This window comes from Lolium rigidum, chromosome 2 (genome assembly GCF_022539505.1).
Source record: "Lolium rigidum isolate FL_2022 chromosome 2, APGP_CSIRO_Lrig_0.1, whole genome shotgun sequence".
NCBI classification, from domain to species: Eukaryota; Viridiplantae; Streptophyta; class Magnoliopsida; order Poales; family Poaceae; genus Lolium; species Lolium rigidum.
In genome coordinates, this window is record NC_061509.1 from 236,731,991 (window position 1) to 236,745,176 (window position 13,186).

At 47.1% G+C, this 13,186-nt stretch overlaps 1 protein-coding gene across 1 annotated transcript; it reads right to left on the minus strand.

Moving 5' to 3' along the window:
• Positions 1-1,072: 1,072 nt before the first annotated feature.
• On the minus strand, positions 1,073-4,682 carry LOC124690672. Its single transcript, XM_047224030.1, has 5 exons — positions 4,564-4,682; positions 3,531-3,874; positions 2,063-2,435; positions 1,803-1,972; positions 1,073-1,659 (listed from the first exon to the last, which is right to left on the minus strand). Exons 1-5 carry the CDS (start codon positions 4,680-4,682, stop codon positions 1,256-1,258), a joined length of 1,410 nt encoding a protein of 469 aa, XP_047079986.1. The 3' UTR covers positions 1,073-1,255.
• Between the last annotated feature and the right edge of the window lie 8,504 nt (positions 4,683-13,186).

The window sequence follows — 13,186 nt, forward strand, 5'->3', positions numbered from 1 at the left end:
AACAAAGGATTGCTTCTAAATGGAAAAAATTTCTCTACTTTGGAAGTACTTGTCCTAGACTTTGGTCTGTCGACATCAAACCGCTCTAATAACCTATGCTGATGTGTGATAATAAGATTTTGTATCCGTGTTCAAGAATGACATAATTAACCGTGTGATGCACTTTTAACCAGTGATTTTTTTTCCAGCGTTAAGCTAAATAATTAGCCAGTATAATGCCCAAGACATCAGCATCAAATGCAGCAACTCAGCACAAAGTGAATGTGTCTGACAGTTTTCAGTGAGCATGCCCAGACCAAGAAAAATAGAACTTTGTTGGTAATTGAACTGGGAATGAAATACGACATGGCTACATGCTTAGTTGCTTTTTTACCCCAGAAGAACAAAATTTTGTAGCGGGCTCCAACCTGACTTGGACTAGTTTATTTCTAGACCCATACTGATACTGATGATTGATTTATAGGCCCATGAAAACTCAGCGTAAATGGGCTGCGACATGGGCCGTCAAGTGATACCATTTACGTTTTTTTGCTACTGAAATAACTCCAATTCAGTATACAGTGTTCAGTAAATCGAGATAACCTATTTATGCACAGTTTCAATCAAGAAATAAATAATGCTGAAAACTGTAAGTATGGTTTGATGTGCATCTTTATTCTTGCAAGTAAACATCTATATTCTTAAAACAGTGTTAAACAGTTTTGAAAAACAAGGTTCAGAGGATCTTCCACATTCACTCTAGAACAAACATGTATAAACTGTTTAATTAGTAGTTACTTTATAGGTAGAAACAGGAGTTCATATACACGACAATGAACAAAAACTTGTATAAGCAAAACTATAGAGTTTGAAACTGTTGTAGCATATTTCACCCTTTTTACCATCTATCAGTTCTGCAAATTAGCATGGGTGCAGATACGATTTAGATATAATGTGCTCCATTTTTTGCTGAAATTATATAAAATCCTACAAGAGATTTGACATGCTCCCAATAAAAAAAGGAGAGGATTTTTCCTTCATCATTCTCATGAAATGCAACCGGTCAAGCCAAAAAATCAAGACATCTAGAGAAAGTTTGATGGTTAGTTTACAGATCTCTTACCATGTTACTTCTGCAATCAAGTCAATCGATCATATAAAACATCACCACACGCCCTCTGGAAAATTTGGAATTTTCCAGAATATGAATAAATTGAACTCCAGCTAATATCATGTACTCGCAGTCAATGTCTAAAACTGCACGAACCAGCCTATGTCAATGGAGACGGGAGGTGATTTCTGCCCGCTGCTCAATATGCGTCTTGCAGCTTCTGTTACTGAGGATAATGTCTGAAAAAACCATTTGGAGGATCTCAACCTCAGAATCGTCTGTTTCTTCCAATTCTGGAGAAGAAAGGCACATACTACAAAAATCGTTTCCAGAGCTAGTACGTCGACATCCTTTTGAGCCATTCAAGTCAGGTATCCTTTCGATAGTGTTGGCAAAATTTTCCATCATAGCATTACGCCAGATTGGTTGAGCTACCTCAAGAAACTTAAAAAATGCCAAGACCGGAAGATCGACACTTCCTATATCAGGTTCTTCCTTGTCATCTCGTCCATGGTAATCTGAACCACCGAGCTTCAAAAGCTCATAAGTATCTGCCAGATCGCTCAATCCTGTTGAAGGCAAATACAGCAGTTGATTGCATTTAAGTTTCGGATAAAATAGACAGATTCTGAAGATGCTCATTATTGTGTGCATAAATGACTTAAATGAATAATTACTTGTTACAATTGCAAAATGATTATGCTGTTCATACCAGATAGTTTCCCATCGCTTCGATAGGCCTCAATACCGTGCAGACCAGCCGCTTTCAAATCCTTTATAGCAGGAACAGGATTTTTCAATGCCCATGGGTGAGCCAAAACTGCTATACCCCCAGTTCTACAAATTAGTTGCACAACAGTTTCCCCAGCTGGCTCACTACCACTGCAAAGGAACAACAGAAATCCACAATAATAAGACCACTCTGCACCTGGCATGAGACGAAGAATATAGTTACACAAAAGAAATACTTACGTAGCATAAGCAGGCCCTCCATCATACAGGTATCTGCTAAAAGCTTGCCTAAGATTATCAACATATCCAGCTTTAATCATGGCACGTGCCACGTGCACTCGGCCTGGAGCCACTCCATTCCCTGCTATATTACACACGTCTTCAAACTTCAGCGGCATATCGAGTTTCCTAAGTTTGAATAACATCTCCTTCGCACGAGTATAGCGGCCCTCCCTGATGCTAGATAGAACCTTCTCCAGCTCCTGAGATTTAGCAGGCCCCCAACTAGCGTAGTATGCAAGAATATGAACAGGTTCCTCGGCTCCTGATCCATTACTTCCATAACAACAAACAATTTTGAGAATCAACCACTTCAATGTGAAAAGCATATAAACTTGGGAAGAGGGTTACCCAGGCCGATAAACTGCGCTTATCTCAACGGCTGGGATGATCCTGATGCAAAATTCCTTTGCTGACTCAATCGCCTCCGAAACACCAGCCATGGTGTCATGATCAGTCAGTGCGAGCACTTTCACCTGCGCTGGTCACCAGGTGAGCAGAATTAGTGTACGAAGGTACAAGGCATTAGCATTCCAAAACGACAAATAGATCCATCAATCGCAAGGCTATTCGCGCTTGCATTAGATATTTAGATCCTCGAACCAATGTGGTTCATCACATCTACTACCACCGTCCTAAAATAAGTGTCTCAATTTTGTCTCTATCTAGATTCTAGACGCAGTTTAGTTGTAGGGGGAGTGCTCCGGTGTCCCCCCCTACGCCAATAAAATTTAAGGGGCAAGTTTACCGAAAGAAATATACATGCCCCATAACTTTCAGAAAATAGACAAACAACCCCTCAAGTCAAAACCGAACCCCCTGTTTTACATGGTGTGGCAGTTAAATAAAAACCAGCCAATTCCACGTTTGACTAGGAGGATTAAAATTCTCCTTCACCACCATCGTCCTTGGCCTCTCCTCGCCCCCTAAATCCCCATAATCCGGTGATCTTGCTTGCTCTTTCGGCGCGGCGACCATGGAGGCGCTCATTCTCGTCGTGTTCCTGACCCCTGCTAACCACTCGCAAATGCATTCTCCCTCTCTCCGTTCTTGACCATGGCGGGCAGCGCGCATCGGCAGCCTCGTCTTCTCTGTCCATAAGAGCATCTCTAACAGAGCCCTTATTCGAGCGAACTGAAAAAATGAAGTTCAATCTCCCAAAAATCAATTTTCGAGCAGTTTAAAAGGTGGCGCAGAACATCACCCATATTTGGAACCAAAAAAATGCAAATTCAAATTTGACGGTAAGTGATCATCGCAAACAAGTTTAGAAAAGTGAAATTCAAACTACATAGTTGCATATTTGCATAGTTGCGGTCGCAAAAGAGATTACATTTAGTCTGGTCGTCGGCGACCAACTCCTAACTAAGCTAATTTCGCCCGTTAGCGACCTACTCTACGCGCGGCAGAGGACAACGCCGTCGGCGGCCTTCGAGGTCGGTGACCTCCTGCTTCACGCAGCGGACGGCCGCCTCCTTCTGCGCCACCTCGTACGCGCGCACGACACGGATGGCTTCCACCTCCTCGCGACGGAAGCACGCGCGCGCCTCGGGCTTCGAGATGACTGCGACCTGTTGGATCGCCGTCGCCTCCTCCTCGTCGTTGAGGACGTAATCCGCCGACTGTAGGACAGTGCGTGCCGGCGCCGCCGCCTCCTCCTCCTCGATGTTGTTGTCGACGACTGGCGGCGCAAGCGCACGGCTCGACGCGTCGAAGGAAGGCCCCTCGCCATTGTTGGCGTACCGGGCGAGATTCCTCGGCGGCGTCAGGCTCCTGTTGGTCCAGCGACGCGCGCTGCGCTTTCGCGCGCCCTCCGAGCGGTTCCATTTCCGCCGTTTGGCCTCGGATTGGAAGATGGGGAGGGGGGCGCGGCGGCGAGTTGCTCCCGCCAATCCGCCTGCTTCCCCTCCCACCGCTTCCCGTGCCAATCATGCGGTCGCGGTGGAGGTCGCGGAAGTGGAGATGCAGCGGCCGCAAGGGTGCGATTGCTCGCCGGAAGTGGAAGCACGCGTGGCGGAGGAAGTGAACGCGGAGGCGGGGAGCCGGGGAGTAGGGTTTGGAACCCTACTCCACTCTGTGGCATGTATAAATACGGGGTGAGCCTCGCGTTTCTCGGGCCCCCGAGATATTTTTACGGGCCGGGTCACCGATCCGGGTTCCGTTATGCGACGCTTTGGGCCCGAACCCGTATATCCGCCGAAAAAATTCAGTTCCGGCGGCGTTTACGGGTTCTGTTAGAGTTGCTCTAAGAGAGCCTCTGGCGGCCGAGCCCCATTTTGATGCACAACTCATTCCCTATCTCCCCGGACCTCTGTGCTTAATTAATTGAACATCTATGTGCTCCTTGAGTTGCATCGACCGAAACCGCCACCGTCGATCTCCGGTTCATGGCGAGCTCGACGAAGCATCGTCGTTCAGTTAATCTAGTGGGAAGGTTCCTAGTAGCCTAGCTTCCGCAGCACCGAAAGTTCAAGAAGAAGCCCACATCATCCACTTCATCCGCGCTCACCATTGCGGTGCAGGCAAAGGTCCAGGGCCGGTTAACATGTAGGAGGCCGTCCCTGTCGACCCCAGTAGTCATACTGCCTTGACCTTTGCCTCAGTCCAAATGTCGTCCCAGCGAGGGTCATTATCGGCCCAAGTCGTGTTCGGGTTGTCGAGCTCGAACTCGGTGGTGGCGCGACGGCGGCGCCTGGCTGACCTACGCTGCGCCCTGAGGTCGGCGAAGAAGGCCTCCGTGTTGTCGACGTCACTGAGGAACTGCGCCTTCCACTAGCGCATCAGCTCCTCGTCGCGCTCGGCGATGGCGATCCAGTGCTGCGCCTGACGGTGGCGGCGATGGTCCTCCTCGTTGACGAGGCCCGGCGCGGGCGCTAGGAACTCCGGCTCCTCCAGCGACTCGACGTCCCGGAAGTTGAGGTCGCTCCGTGGCCGCCAGAATCGCCACACGGCCGCGTCGTAGGCGCGCGCCGCCAGCTCCGGCGCGTTGTAGGTGCCGAGGGTGAGGCGGAAGCCGCCGGCGCGAATCTCCAGGTAGAACGTCCCGTTCGGACACGCTCGGACGCCGCGAAAACCGGACGATCCGCGGCGGCGCGGCGGCATCCCGACGACGAAGGAGAGCGGCGACGCGTGGCGCGGGGAAGCGGCGGGGCGAAGCGGTGAAACTTTCCGTGGCGGTTTGTTGCGCGTGCACACGGCGCTTTATAGCGCGCGCGAAGCGACGCGGCAAGTTTGGCGCTCGGGATACCGCGATAGCGCGCGCGGGGAAAAGTTTCCTTCGCGTGCCGGTTTGGCGCGTCAGCTGGAGACGCGTGGAGGGTGCGCGCGGCAAAAAACGGTTGAAACGTGATGGCGCGCCAGTTTCGCGCATCTGTTGGAGATGCTCTCGGAGATGCTCTTACGGACAGAGAATACGAGGTTGCCGATGCGCGATGCCCGCCATGGTCAAGAACGGAGAGAGGGAGAATGCGTTTGCGAGTGGTGAGCAGGGGTCAGGAACACGACGAGAATAAACGCCTCCATGGTCGCCGCGCCAAAGGAGCGAGCAAGATCGCCGGATTCTGGAGATTTAGGGGGCGAGGAGAGGACAAGAACGATGGTGGTGAAGGAGAATTTAATCCTAGTCAAACTTGGCATTGGTTGGTTTTTATTTAACTGCCACACCATGTAATCAGGGGGTTCGGTTTTGACTTGAGGGGTGTTTGTCTATTTTCTGAAAGTTACGGGGCATATATAATTCTTTCGGTAAACTTGCCGTTTCAATTTTATTGGCTTATTAGGGGGGGACACCGGAGCACTCCCCTTAGTTGTAGATACATCTGCATCTAGAAAACGTTGAGACACTTATTTTTTGTACGGAGGGAGTATGTCACTGGATTAAATGTTGGGCTCTTTTAGTGAAGTAACACGAAAGAAAGAAAAAAATACTGTTACAAACCGCAGCAAGTCCGGAACAGGTTGTAGCTAAGGTGTTCAGCAGAGCAGGATGATGAGCTCGGACAAGTTATTACGAGGAAACTCAAGAACATGGAGCTACAATTCACATACTAGGATTGAGCGAGGAAACGCATTTAAGTTTCGGATAAAATAGACAGATTCTGAAGATGCTCTATCGTCGAGTACGTCGCAGACGTATCTACAGTTGGTGAAAGGACAGAGGAAACGCGTTTCCCCAGCTGAATCGTACCGTACCGATCGATGTTTCCGAATCTGATTTCGGTAGGAGGGACGGTCTACCGTGTACTGCGTTTCCTGTTACATCCACTTTTCCAACCAGTTAAGCTAGCCTCACTTCCTTGGCCCTTTTACATAAGTGAATTGAAACAAAAGTACTGCACCAAAGCGTAGCAAGACTATAACAAGTGGTTTGCAGCGCATACAGATATTAGCTCCAACATGTCATCGGCTGCTATGATCTAGAAGATTGAAGCTGCAGTTTGCACTGCACTTTGGAAATTGTAATGCTGGGTTGTACATTAAATTGTAATATATGTTGGGTTTCGTCAACAAAAATAGATTTAAAAAGGAGAGTTATAATGCGCGCTGGGTTTCACTACAGAGTTATAGATTGACATACTAGCACAGTTCTATCGTCGAGCACGTCGCAAACGTCTCTACAGTTCGTCGTGAAAGGACAGAGGAAAGAAAATGCTTAGCTTACCCCATTGCGGTGCGCGCGCTGGACGAGCGCCGTGGGCGAGAGCGAGCCATCGCTGCGCGCCGAGTGCGCGTGCAGCTCCACGGCCACGCGCGGCCGCCGCCTCCCGAACTGCGACAGGTGCCCACAGTCTCCGACCGCCTCCTCGTCGTCGCACGCCTCGCCGCGGCGGGCCCAGCGGAGCACGGACCGCAGCGCGGCCAACTCCTCCTCGCTCGGCGTCCTCCTGCGCTTCTTCTTCTTCTTGCTCCTCGCCCGCGCCTTCTTCTGCTTCTCCAGACCATCCGCGTCGGCCGGTGGCGCGGGCGTGGCATCGACCGGCGCGGCGGCGGCGAGCACCGCGTCCTCTTCCTCGGTCGTAGGAGCGGCGGGGCGGGTCGTCGTCGTCGTCGTCATGTGGGCTGGCTGGCCCGTGGAAGCTGCTGCAGACGCTACAGGTTCTGGGCGTGCGTGCGCAATAAAGAGCTAGGGAGGTGGCATGGGAAAGCCGTGGTCAGAGGCTTTTAAGAGGAGATTGAGCGGTCGCCGTCAGCGACAGGAAAGGGAGCGAGTGTCTGTCTGACTGACTGAATGAGGCGGTCTCGGGAGGAGCCGAGGAGGGGGGCCGCCACGCCGCGCTCGTGTCGTGTGCCCGTCGTCTCGTCTCGCACCAATAACTACGCTCTACTGATCATGCTGCTCCTGCGACTGCCATAGATAGTGCTGTCGAAACGGGACGCGTATTGTTGTTCAGCTCCCATACAAACCACCCAACAAAAAATGAAACAAACGTGAATATAAGAGCATCTCCACCGGCGCAGCCCATACAGTCGTCGGCAGGGTCGTCGGCACTGCTGTATGGGAGCGCCGGCAGTGCTCCTCTATTTGAGAACGTTGTTCCTACACTAGCGCCTCCCAAACGGCGGTCCTCAATTATTATTTTTATAATATTTTGAAACAACATATCAATCACATTTGTTCATACTATATTCAATAATTCATACAATCACACAAATAGTATTAAGTTATTCATGCAATCAAACAAATAGTACTTAAATTATTCATACAATCAATCAAACAAATAGTACTTAAATTATTCATACAACCAAACAAATAGAAATAAAATTATGCATTGTTGGCAGCTCCTCTCCTCGCCCACAAATGCGGATCTAGATTCGCATTTAATTGTACATGGACACCTGCATCTCAAATTTCATAGCGCATATGAAGAAAAACGGCAAATTCTTGGGGTGCATGCCCTACCTCAGCAAGTGGCCCTTGATAATCAAATGATTGATCATCCTGCACGGCTTCGTCGCACTCGCTCCTAATGATCATGTTGTGCATGATCACATAGGCGTTCAGCACCTCCCACATCTGAGACTAAGACGAAGTGAGAGCAGGGTACCTGACAATGGAGAAACGATGTTGAAGCACCCCAAAAGCACGCTCAACATCCTTGCGTGCTGCTTCCTGCCATGTTGCAAAATAAGCTTCCATCTTGTTTGCTGGAGAGGGAATTGTCTTCACAAATGTAGCATATTGATACGCGCGAAGCACACGTCCGTTGGGAACCCCAAGTGGAAGGTATGATGTGTATAGAAGCAAGTTTCCCTCAGTATGAAACCAAGGTTATCGAACCAGTAGGAGCCAAGAAGCACGTGAAGGTTGTTGGTGGAGGAGTGTAGTGCGGCGCAACACCAGTGAAACCGGCGCCAACGTGGAACCTGCACAACACAATCAAAGTACTTTGCCCCAACGTAACAGATGAGGTTGTCAATCTCACCGGCTTGCTGAAAACAAAGGATTAAGTGTATCGAGTGGAAGATGGTGTTTGTTTGCAAAGAACGAGTAAAGCGAGTAGAATGTATTCGGATGTAAAGGAATGGACCGGGGTTCACAGTTCACTAGTGGTGTCTCTCCAATAAGATAACTAGCATGCTCGGGTGAACAAATTACAGGTGAGCAATTGACAAATAAAGATTCAATACATATCAACGATGATTACTATGTGATTTAATCAGGGCATTACGACAAAGTACATAGACCGCTATCCAAGCATGCATCTATGCCTAAATAATCCACCTTCGAGGTTATCATCCGAACCCCTTCCGGTATTAAGTTGCGAACAACGGATAATTGCATTAAGTATGGCGCGTAATGTAATCAACACAAATATCCTTAGACAAAGCATCAATGTTTTATCCCTAGTAGCAACAGCACATCCACAACCTTAGAACCTACTCGTCACGATCCCAGATTTAATGGAGGCATGACCCCACTATCGAGCATAATTACTCCCTCTTGGAGTTACAAGTATCAACTTGGCCAGAGCCTCTACTAGCAACGGAGAGCATGCAAGAACATAAACAACACATATATGATAGATTGATAATCAACTTAACATAATATTCTATATTCATCGGATCTCACCAAACACAACATGTAGCATTACAAATAGATGATCTTGATCATGTTAGGCAGCTCACAAGATCTATAACAATGAAAGCACAAGCGGAGAAGACAACCATCTAGCTACTGCTATGGACCCATAGTCCAAGGATGAACTACTCACGCATAAATCCGGAGGCGGGCATGATGATGTAGAGCCCCTCCGGTGATGATTCCCCTCTCCGGCAGGGTGCCGGAGGCGATCTCCTGAATCCCCCGAGATGGGATTCGCGGCGGCGGCCTCTCAGTAATGTTTTCCGTATCGTGGCTCTCGGTACATGGGGTTTCGCGACGGAGGCTTTAAGTAGGCGGAAGGGTAGGTCAAAGGGCGTCACGAGGGGCCCACACACTAGGGCGGCGCGGCCAGGGCTTGGGCCGCGCCGCCTTGGTGTGTCCCCACCTCGTGGCCCCACTTCGTCTCCTCTTCGGTCTTCTGGAAGCTTCGTGCAAAAATAGGACCCTGGGCGTTGATTTCGTCCAATTCCGAGAATATTTCCTTACTAGGATTTCTGAAACCAAAAACAGCGGAAAAACAAGAATCGGCACTTCGGCATCTTGTTAATAGGTTAGTGCCGGAAAATGTAAAATAATGTTGTAAAGTATGTATAAAACATTCAAGTATTGTAATAAAAGTAGCATGGAACATAAGAAATTATAGATACGTTTGCGACGTATCAAGCATCCCCAAGCTTAGTTCCTACTCGTCCTCGAGTAGGTAAACGATAACACAAATAATTTCTGAAGTGACATGCTACCAACATAATCTTGATCAACATTATTGTAAAGCATATGAGATGAATGGAGTGATCTGAACAAAAGATTGCTAACAAAGATAATGACTAAGCAAATGAATCATATAGCAAAACTTTTCATGAATAATACTTTCAAGACAAGTATCAATAAGACTTGCATAAGAGATAACTCATAAGCAATAAATTCTAAGTAGAATGAATTGAAGCAACACAAAGGATGATTAAGTTTCAGCAATTGCTTTCAACTTGTAACATGTATATCTCATGGATATTTGTCAACATAGAGTGATATAACAAGTGCAATAAGTAAACATGTAAGAATCAATGCACACAGTTAACACAAGTGTTTGCTTCTAAGATAGAAGGGAATGGGTAAACTGACTCAACAATAAAGTAAAAGATTGGCCCTTCGCAGAGGAAGCATTGATTACTATTTTTGTGCTAGAGCTTTTGTTTTGAAAACATAGAAACAATTTTGTCAACGGTAGTAATAATTCATATGTGCTATGCATAATACTTCCTACAAGTTGCATGCCTCATGCATAGAGTACCAATAGTGCTCGCACCTTGTCCTACTATCTCGGAAAACACGGATTCTCATCGCATAACATATGTTTCAACCAAGTGTCACAAAGGGGTACCTCTATGCCGTCTGTACAAGTGTCTAAGGAGAAAGCACGCATTGGATTTCTCGCTTTTGATTATTCTCAACTTAGACATCCATACCGGGACAACATAGACAACAGATAATGGACTCCTCTTTTTAATGCTTAAGCATTCAACAATAGTTAATATTCTCATAAGAGATTGAGGTTGTATGTCCAAACTAAAACTTCCACCATGATACATGGCTTTAGTTAGCGGCCCAATGTTCTTCTCTAACATATGCATACTCAAACCATTTGATCATGAAATCGCACTTACTTCGGACAAGACGAACATGCATAGCATCTCACATGATATCCAACAAAGATAAAGTTGATGGCGTCCCCAGAAAACATGGTTACCACTCAACAAGCAACTTATAAAAATTAAGACACATAACTACATATTCATCACCACAATAGTTTTTAAGCTATTTGTCCCATGAGCTATATATTGTAAAGGTAGAGGAATGAAATTTAAAGGTAGCACTCAAGTAATTTACTTTGGAATGGCAGAAAAATACCACATAATAGGTAGATATGGTGGACACAAATGGCATGGAGTTTGGCTCAAGGTGTTTGGATGCACGAGAAGCATTTCCTCTCAGTACAAGTTTTGGGCTAGCAAGGTTGTTTGAAGCAAACACAAGTATGAACAGGTACATCAAAACTCACACAAGAACATATTGCAAATATTATAAGGCTCTACACTGTCTTCCTTGTTGTTCAAACACTTTACCCGAAAATATCTAGACTTAGAGAGATCAATCATGCAAACCAAATTAAACAAGCTCTACGGTAGTTCTTCATTAATAGATTAAACTACATGATGCAAGAGCTTAAACATGATCTATGAGAGCTCAAACAATTGCCAAATTGTCAAACCATATGCATCATTTTCCAATTCCAACCAAATAGCAATTTAACGAAGCAATAAGCTTTCGCCATGAACATTAAAGCACAATTAAGAACACAAGTGTTCCATATGAAAAAGTGATGCGCGTAGATGTACACGTCCGTTGGGAACCCCAAGAGGAAGGTATGATGCGCACAGTGGCAAGTTTTCCCTCAGAAAGAAACCAAGGTTTAATCGGACCGAGTAGGAGCCAAGAAGCACGTTGAAGGTTGATGGTGGCGAAATGTGATGCGGCGCAACAACGGGGATTCCGGCGCCAACGTGGAACCTGCACAACAAAACCAAAGTACTTTGCCCCAACGAAACGAGTGAGGTTGTCAATCTCACCGGCTTGCTGTAACAAAGGATTAACCGTATTGTGTGGAAGATGATTGTTTGCAAGAAAACGAGTAAAACAAGTATTGCAGTAGATTGTATGCGATGTAAAGAATAGGACCGGGGTCCACAGTTCACTAGAGGTGTCTCTCCCATAAGATAAAAGCATGTTGGGTGAACAAATTACAGTCGGGCAATTGACAAATAGAGAAGGGCATAACAATGCATGTACATGATATGATAAATATAGTGAGATTTAATCCGGGCATTACGACAAAGTACATAGACCGCCATCCAACCGCATCTATGCCTAAAAAGTCCACCTTCGAAGTTATCATCCGAACCCCATTCGGTATTAAGTTGCAAAGCAACGAGACAATTGCATTAAGTATGGTGCGTAATGTAATCGACAACTACATCCTTAGACATAGAATCAATGTTTTATCCCTAGTGGCAACAGACACATCACAACCTTAGAACTTTCCGTCACTCGTCCCAGGTGTCAATGAAGGCATGAACCCACTATCGAGCATAAATACTCCCTCTTGGAGTTAAGAGCAAAAACTTGGCCAGAGCCTCTACTAATAACGGAGAGCATGCAAGATCATAAACAACACATAAACAATAGATTGATAATCACCATAACATAGTATTCTCTATCCATCGGATCCCGACAAACACAACATATAGTATTACGGATAGATGATCTTGATCATGTTAGGCAGCTCACAAGATCCAACAATGAAGCACAATTAGGAGAAGACGACCATCTAGCTACTGCTATGGACCCATAGTCCAGGGGTGAACTACTCACTCATCACTCCGGAGGCGACCATGGCGGTGTAGAGTCCTCCGGGAGATGAATCCCCTCTCCGGCAGGGTGCCGGAGGCGATCTCCTGAATCCCCCGAGATGGGATTCGCGGCAGCGGCGTCTCTGGAAGGTTTTCCGTATCGTGGCTCTCGGTACTGGGGGTTTCGTGATGGAGGCTATAAGTAGGCGAAAGGGCAGGTCAAGAGGCGGCACGAGGGGCCCAGGTGACAGGCCGGCGCGGCCAGGGCCTGGGCCGCGCCGCCCTGTCATCTGGCCACCTCGTGGCCCCACTTCGACTCCCCTTCGGTCTTCTGGAAGCTTCGTGCAAAAATAGGACCCTGGGCGTTGATTTCGTCCAATTCCGAGAATATTTCGTTACTAGGATTTCTAAACCAAAAACAGCGAGAAAACAACAAGCGGCTCTTCGGCATCTTGTTAATAGGTTAGTTCCGGAAAATGCGTAAATACGACATATAATGTGCATAAAACATGTAGGTATCATCAATAAAGTAGCATGGAACATAAGAAATTATCGATACGTTGGAGACGTATCAGCATC